This window comes from Lactuca virosa, chromosome 9, assembly GCF_052849685.1.
Source record: "Lactuca virosa cultivar CGN04683 chromosome 9, Lactuca_virosa_CGN04683_v6, whole genome shotgun sequence".
Classification (NCBI taxonomy): domain Eukaryota; kingdom Viridiplantae; phylum Streptophyta; class Magnoliopsida; order Asterales; family Asteraceae; genus Lactuca; species Lactuca virosa.
The window spans coordinates 197,262,563-197,271,574 of record NC_136434.1 but is presented as its reverse complement, the minus strand read 5'-3'; the positions used below and the strand labels follow the sequence as shown (position 1 = coordinate 197,271,574).

General features: G+C 36.6%; 1 protein-coding gene across 1 annotated transcript; it reads right to left on the bottom strand.

The window, feature by feature from the left end:
- Positions 1–3,370: 3,370 nt before the first annotated feature.
- LOC145138032 (protein DJ-1 homolog B-like) lies at positions 3,371–6,473 on the bottom strand. The gene is made up of 8 exons (XM_079072175.1): positions 6,192–6,473; positions 5,900–6,100; positions 4,757–4,906; positions 4,467–4,649; positions 4,279–4,359; positions 3,995–4,195; positions 3,766–3,906; positions 3,371–3,702 (listed from the first exon to the last, which is right to left on the bottom strand). The coding sequence occupies exons 1-8, from the start codon at positions 6,330–6,332 to the stop codon at positions 3,502–3,504; spliced, it is 1,299 nt and encodes a 432-aa protein (XP_078928301.1). The 5' UTR covers positions 6,333–6,473; the 3' UTR covers positions 3,371–3,501.
- Positions 6,474–9,012: the final 2,539 nt, after the last annotated feature.

Genomic DNA, 9,012 nt, shown 5'->3' with positions numbered 1-9,012 from the left:
TGGTGAGTCGGTACTCGAACAGCGCTTCGTTATCTCAAAACAATTTTTCCCTTGACAAAACCTAGTATCAATACCACTAGGGTTTAGTCTAACGTTAACCGCGACTAATTAATAGTCTAGATATTATTACTATTATATAAACGTTAAAAAACACTCTATATAACTCATAATAATAGCCCAAATAATTATTTTAAGGTCCTAATAATATTACTATATTGAAACATAAGTTATACTAAAGATAGGGTAGGCGTAGCTCACTTACAGCGAGTTTTTCTCAAAACCGGGCTCCACCGAAGCATATTTTCTGAGCCGAAGGCTCTTCTTTTTGGAGCCTTCGGGCGCTCCGGGCTTCCGCCTCGTGCTAGGGAGGTTCCCTAGGCTTTTTGGGGGGTTTGGGTGGTTAGAGAGAGGTTCTAGAGAGAGAAAGAAGGGATTGAAGGTGTGAGGAATGAGCTTCACCCGAAACCTCTATTTATAGGCTGCCTGGGACGTCACCACATCGTGGTACATGCGTAGGCTCCAAGGCTTCGCCTGGTGCTGACACGTGGCATCGCACATAGGGTGGAAATCAACCGATTTTCAAAAATTCATAACTTTCGCATACGAGCTCCGTTTTCGACGTTCTTTTTTTCCACGTGTAGGTAAAAACAAGATCTACAACTTTCATTTAGACTCCGTTGTCTAATTCTCGACCAATCCTAAATTTAACAGTACAAGGAGATTAGACTGTTAAATGACCGCAAAGAATTCGTAACTCCTTCATACGGACTCCGTTTTCGTCTGTCTTTTTACCGTTGAGTTCCTATTAATGAGATATTCAACTCTCATTTAGGTCACGTAAGCCAAAAACCGCTCGAACTAAAATTCGAGTTTCGGGTCGTGCACTGCTAAGCCAAATCTTAGAAAATTCATAACTTCCTCATACGAAGTCAGATTTGGGCGTTCTTTTTTTGTATGTTCTCGGTTTAACGTATACTACAACTTTTGTTTAGATCACCAAGGCTAAAAAGTCCTCTATCGTAAATTCACTATTTACGTCTCTCGGTGCCGTGCCGGTTTTGCCGTAAAACTTCGACGGGCCATAACTTCTTCATTATAACTCGGATTTCGGCGTTCTTTATATGTACGGAACCCTTGTAACATATAATACAACTTGGTTAAGATTAATCTTTCTAAATAATCTTCCATAAAAAACTCATTTTTGATGCTTATCGTCTCTAAATTGACTAGCCCGGATCTACGGGTGTTACAATAATCCTCGTAGACTCCTTACTCTTACTCTTAAACCCTCCCCAAATGTTGCTAAAGTCGATGCTCATTGGAGGCTTCCTCTTAGAATGTTTGTTTATTTCCTTTTCTCTGTAGTTGGTCACTTTTGTTATTTATGTTCCTTATATATCTATGTAACTGGGTTTGGAGCTTGTTCTAGTATCCTTTATTTTGTTTTTTAAGTACTCTTTAGGTTGTTGGGAGTTCTTGTGGCCTATCGCTTATGTTTTTTCTTTCCATAAGTAGAGAGTTTTCAACTTAGGCCTTGTTTGTTTGCCTCTTAATTGGAAAATTAAGAGGTAGTCTCTTAATTTTTAAGATCTAGACCGTTTGGTAGCTTCTGAATTTATACCTCTTAATTTGTTAGATGCATCTTAATTTTTCAGATTTAGGGATGTGTCTGAATTAAAGAAAAGAACGCGTGTTCCTTTTTTGCCCTGATACTTCATCTTTTCCTTCTTCTCTTTCTTTCACAAACGTCGACGCCTCCTTCTTACTGCATCTCTGATTACATCATGACAACCCTCTGATATCCCCTCCGCCACGAGCTGTCTCTTCCCGCCCCGCCATCGCGATCGATCGAGGCCTGTCAGAAATCCTCAAAGGCAAGCGACAATGCTTCTGTGATTTCGAAAATTCTCGCAACACTGATCTCATCTCCGACTGCTCGATTACTGCCAGATGATTCAGTTTCTCCAACTCTCGTTTTATCTTCCTCACTTGGCTATGATAAGCAAGCAAATTCGACACACTTTCCTCTACCACCTCTGTATGATTTTTCATTCCCCCTCTTTTTTATTTGCATCTCTTATTCTAGAGTATATAATCCAATGTTCCATTCAATCAATTTTGGAAATACACAGTCAATTTCTTAAGAAACGTAATGGCATTTTATTTGCATCTCATTGAAGCTCTTAAGCACACCAACTATTTGTGAAAAGTCATGTGAGGTTCTATCAATTTATGTTTTACAAAATGGTGTTTTAATCAAATCACAAAGTTGTGTTTGATGGGTATTAATGTTTAGATTGTATATTCTATAATCATACCCTTGGTTGCAATTTGATGGGTATTAATGTTTCTGAATTGAAGATAAAAAAAATATTGAATGACCTGCTGCAAAAACAAGAATAAAGGGCATAATGATCTTTTCCTTGTTATTATCAAGTGGGACTAGATTATTCTGATTGCATGAAGCATCGAGACTTTGGATGGCCGGAAGAAAGGAGTTGGTTGATGGTTTAAAGGTTGGGTGCAAGAAAATTTTCAAGGGGTATTTTGGTCTTCTTTTGGGATTTTACATAAAAAGTTTTTTTTTTTTTTTTTTTTAATGTGATCCATATAAACATACATTTCAAGTTTGTTTTCATAGCCTATTATAAGCTTGTTTTTGTAAGGATGAAGAGATGAAATAGCAATGCACTTTTATATATTTGTTTATTATAGTATCGTACTTTCACTTCTTCCTATTAGAGCATAATATTTTGTATGGTGTTTATATTTTTTTATAGTTATTTAAAGAGTTTGGTTCGGTTATTTTATAAATAGAAGCATTGAATTCAACAAAAAATAAGACAGAAGGGTAAAATTATCATTTTTTATAATTCAGCACAGCAATTCAGAGGTTCCAACCAAAGAGCATGTTAAAAATTCAGACCCTCTTAGAAATTTAAACCACTTAAAAATTCAGGTTTTAAAAATTCAAATCCTGCCAAACAGCCCATTACTATTGTATTAATTTTTTTTTCTATTAATAAAATTTCAACTGTAGTATCACATTCTTTTATTAGAAAAAAACGTTAATATAAAAATCACCGAGGAGACATTTTTCATGTCTCCGCTTTAAACTAACATATGAGATGAAATTAAAGTTTTTATTGCCGTTTTTAATGTAAAAAACATTTATTTACAATCATTCTGACAAAATTAACTATATTAAAGTGGCATTTTTGTAATTTTTTAACGTACCCTAGAAGCTTATTGATGATATTCATATACCATATCCATACATACACACTTTAATGCATATTCTTTTTGCAAGAACCATACATATGTCATTATCATTTTCTACACAACTAATATAAACAAAAACACAATCCAATTAGAAACTCAAGAATTACCTTCATTATAACAGCACCTTTGGCTTTATCATACAAGTAATGAAGACATTTATTAAGTCAATTAGTTTTGACTTTTGACATACACACCACAAAGCATGCAACTAAACTTACATTACACAACCAACATTGCCTTACCAATCTCCAAAGCTTTCTCATGACCCAATAATTTCTCCACAATCGCCAATGAAAATTCCAAAGATGTCCCTGGCCCTCTGCTCGTTACAACTTTACCATCAACCACCACTCTGCTTTCCACTTCACTTTTGTCCGTCAGTTTCTCACACATTGCCGGGAAAGCCGTTGCCTTCTTTCCCTACTCCATTCAAGGGGGTATTTTAGTCTTTTCACAAAAATATAAAAATCCATTAAATAATACCTCGAGTAATCCATGGGGCTCAAGGACTAGAGCTGGGGAAGCACAAATTGCTCCATAGTATCTGTCCAACTCCCTCTGCTTCTTTAGCAAATTTACAAGTGTTTCACTTTTTGCAAATGCTTGGGCCCCACCAAGTCCACCCTAAAGTAAGTCCAACATGTTATAAAAAAAAAAAAAAAAAAAAAACTTACTTTAGGATTTATGAAGTAATTAAAAAATAAAAACTTACTGGTAACACAATGAGGTCATATGAAAGCTTAGCAGCTTCATCAAGAAGCATGTCTGCAACAAGCTTTACTTTACGTGAAGCCACAATTTCAAGATCATCACCAACTGATGCCACTATAACTTCCGCTTTTGCTCTTCGAAGAACATCAATGATCATAACAGCTTCCATCTCCTCTGACCCATCCGCAATTGGTACCAAAATCTAAAACCAGATAGATACATAATAAACCCTAAATTAACAAACCCTAATTCAAATTATTAGTTTATTACAGAATGAAATCTCACCTTAGGTGTAGAGGCACATGTCCATTGTAGCTTATTCAATTCAGTCACAATGAATTGATCAGTTTGCTTTGGATTCATAAACTGAAAAAATAATATAATAATGTTTTGATGTGACTATCAAACTGAACCATTTAGTGCTGAATGATTTCAATCTCTTAAGGTTTAGGGTTTAGGGTTTAGAAACAAACCAGTGGTCCAGAAACTTCATTGGCTTTCTCTTTTCCAAAAAGTTGTTCTACAAGTGTTACAGAGTATTCCATGGTGGTTCCTGGACCTCTGCTAGTGATGGCTTTTCCATCTTGTTGGACTCGTGAATCGACTGTGGTTGCAGATGATGATAGTTGCTCCATGAAAGCTGGATAACAAGTTGCCTAAAAAAAAAAAAAAAAAGTTTCTTTTTTTACTTAATGAGTGTTTCTTTATGGAGAGAAAATTTAATGGGAAAAAAGGGAAGAGGGTAGGGTTGGAGTGAATTTACTTTTAAGCCCTTGAGTAGGCCCCATGAACCAAGAGCAACAGCAGGAGATGCACATATTGCAGCATAGAGTCGACCTTCTGAAGCTTGTTTTTTCACAATGTTCTCCAGTGTGTTGTTGTCTTTTAGAGTGGATGCACCTGGCATTCCTCCCTGTAGGAAAAAATTAAGAAATGATTATAGAGTTGTTAAGGATTTATGATGATTGATTTTAAAAAGAAAGTGATTTTAAGAAAACATAACAGGGAATTTTGGTTGATACAAGATTACTGCAAACGATGAAGTAGAAGTTATGCAAAATAGAAACTAAAGAAGAGAAGCATGTTATTGCATTATTGGTTAATAATAACTGAGTCATCCAAACATATGATTATAGTGTATTCAGAACAGCAATGGCAAAAAAAAGCTTAAACTGCAACTTCAGATTCTTATGATTGTTGTTGCGTTCACCAAATCAAATTTTCTTTCAGTTCCATTATAAACCTTCTCAAACTAACTCGTGTAAGGTTTGTTGTTGGGAAATCCATAAAGAATTATCCTAAGAATGGAACAAATCCAACTTAACAAATCCACAGCAAATTGCAAATGATATGGTTGTTTGTCAAGGTACAACATGCAAGATACTAAACCTTTAACTATAAGCACATTTAATTGCTGAATTGTGGTAAAGTATCAAGTACACATAAAACTAACATGAAATTTATACAGAAGGTGTAGATGGATAACATCATAAACTCATAAATCAAGTACCCACAAGAACACTCGGTCAAAATGAGAAAAGCAGGGTGAAGTTGTACAAGGATAGAATCATATCCAGAAGGTGCCATTGGAAATCCATTGAGTGATTAAACCTTAATACTAAAAGTACAATAGTACTTTGAAATTTTGTCCAGATTAGTTACTCTTGCAAGGTGTGATCTTATTTTGCAATTTGGCAGTTTGCTTGGAACAAGTAATGTCTACAAAGTCGATTCCTCCTTTCCTTTTTCACGAACAGAAAAGAGAAAACGGAAATTGGCTAATTCCATTTAAGATCTTAACAGTTAACAGCCATGTTGAATTTAGTACACATCGGTAGTGTTTATCTTGTAACAGATTTTGCATTTCAAGGCAAGTGAAACAGGTAGGAGAGGGAAAAGAGCATACAGGCAGGGAAATAAGATCGAATACGGTGTCAACACAGTCAGAAATCAGAGCATCAGCGACGATTTTAACACCGTGGCAAGCATCGACGCGTAGCTGCTTTTCAACGGAAGCGACGGTAACGTCGGCGCCAGCTCTACGGAGCACATCGATGGTAATCACAGCCTCCATCGGCTCCGTTCCGTTAGCAATTGGAACAAGCACCTGTAATTAAAATCAAAATCAAAATCAGCTGAATTCAATTACAAATCCCTAAACAAGTAGCCGATTTACGATTGATATACGAATACTGTACCTTTCGCGAGGCGGACGCCATTACTGAAAATGAAAATCGGTTGTAGCGGCGTGAGGTGGTGGAGGAAAGGGTGGGGAACGACGGAAGACGGCGAGTGAGAGTTGTGAAAGGAGAGAGAGGAGTGAGGTGGCGTAGTGCCATTTTTATTGGCCGCTTGGGTATCTCTAGAGTCTACAGTCACCGCCTCAGCCCACAACTTGGAGTTCGGGGTTCAGGTTAGTCGACCGGGTTCAGTTGTGGTTCCGGTTTGAAGCTCCAACGGTGGAAACGGCTGGGGGATACTCTTTGCAAAATTCGAACAAAGTTAAATTTTATGAAATAAATTGAAGAAACAAATATCTACGTAAATTTTGTATGTATCCTTTTTCATAGATAAAATTGTAAATTGTCCAGAAAATTTTGGACTAACAGTTCAAAACTTTGATTTTTGTTGAGAGATTGGTCTAATTTATTTTGACTTTTTAAAATAACAAATTTGTCTTTTGTATTTTTTTATTTTATTTATTAATTTGTAGTTTCCTTAATAAAAGTTAAATAAAAAAGGAAATATATATATATATATATATATATATATATATATATATATATATATATATATATATATATATATATATCATGTATCTCTCTCTCTCTCTAGAATACTTAACGCCACTGTCGAAAAATATGAACACCACCCAAGGTTCTAAAAGGCGTGAGGCCAGTGGCGGAGCTTGAACAATTAATTTGGGGGCCGAAACTATTATAAACTAAAATTAACGTTCTTACACAAAAAAACCAAATTGTTTTCAACAAATAAACGCCAAAAACACCTAGAAAAAGAATTACAATTCAGTCCGGCGTTTACTCTCTTCACTTTCATTATGAGTTTCTTCATCATTAACCTTTCATTTGTAAAAATAATCTAAGGTTTTCATTTTTACCATGATTGTGTCTATAAAAAAATAAAGGAACAATTGATTCAACAATGTGTAAAAACAATAACAAATAACAAAAATCTGCAATTACATAATAACTCATTTTACAGTATCTAAAAACTGAAAATTGAAATCAAAAGTGAAAACAATACCTAATCTAAAATCTGTAACAAATTACAATTTACAAACTAACAATTAACATTGAATTGATTCCCAAATCACAAAAAGTCAACAAGTGAACAAATACAGGGCATATTCGGCAGTCCTAATTCCTTACATACACTCCTAATTTCTAATCCTAATTCCCAAATCAGAAATCGCAACAGGAGAACTGGAGAAGAAAGAAGTCAAGAACGACCCTTACATACACTCTTAATTCCTAATCCCGGATTCCCAAATCAGAAATCACAAGATGAGAACTGGAGAAGAAAGAACGAATACCTGATTTCCGGTGAGTGTTGGCTGCTGTGGTGGATCAGTGAATGGCAATTGGTGAGACCGGAGAGTCGGAGACAGCGAGTCGCGATACAGCAAGCATCCAGACTCCAGTGAGGCGCGAGCGACGATGGTCGATGGGGACGGTCGGACCTCAGACGAAACTCAGGAACTGGGTCGATTTCACTTCTTGTCGCTTCAATTTTTTGTTTGGAAATTGGACTATGGAGAAATCGGGCGGGGCCACAGCCCAATTGTGAAATTAACAGGCCTAATATAAAAATTTTGGAGTAATTTTTGCTTGTTCTAACCCAAATATCGGGGAGGGGGGCACAACCCCTCCTAGCCCTACTAATACTCCGCCCCTGCGTGAGGCGTGGCGTGGCGGCAAGGCCAAGCCACAAGCTTAACGAGTCATGACGTCTTTCAAGGTGTGATGTAAGGCGGCGATTTTGTATTAATTTATAATTATATTACCACATAAATATATATTTATATCAATGATAACTAATTTTTAGAAGTGTTATATCAACAATTAATAACAAAAAGTTAACAAAAAACACAATATTTATATGTCCGATTAGAAAAGACATAAAAAAGAGCAAAAAAATGTGTCTAAAACTAAAAAACATGTGTCATAACGCGTCAGGGCACACCATATCACGTCTTGTCACGCATCACGCCTAACAACAACGTTATGAGGTTTTTTGTAAAGGCGAAGTCGCACCTCACGCCATGGCGCGCCTTTTAGAACACTGACACCACCACCACCACCGAAAACCCTCCGATCTGAAAACCCTCATTTTTCCGGCGAATAAGAAACCCTTGTTTTTTGGTGAACAAGAAACCCTCGTTTTTTCGGCGAACAAGAAACCTTCAAATCTACGTGAAGCCACCACCGATTTCCGGCAACTTGATTTCCGGCGATGCTGCAAACCCTAGCAAATCGAAACCACTACCACTCTAATCTGCAACTCGACGAAGACGATGGTTGAGGGTGAAAATGATGTAATTTGACAAACATGGCGACGATCCTAGTGACGTACCCGGCGATCCTAGGGTTTCTGCGACATAAATCTGAGAAAGGGAGCGACCGGCTGAAACCACCATGAAACCATCACCACCGTCTGTGAACGTCGACCTTAGGGTTTTCAAGATCTACGACTGGCAGTGGTGTTGACACATAAATAAAAGCTAGGATTTGCTAGAAATCGATACGGAGTAGGACGAACTGGAAAAGGGGGTGAAGACTCTGTCACAACTAGCATTTTAGCTAGGAAATTTTGTTTTCATGTAAACATCAACTCTTGTAGGTCTTGTAATCTAATTTAAATATCATACTCCATGCTCAATCAAAAACATTAATTCGAATCAAAAATCCTGAGTGAAGTCCAAAACCTAACTTAATACATCTTACATACTCAGCTATGGGTTAAAACCCTAATATCCCGGTTTAAACTCATAATGGACTA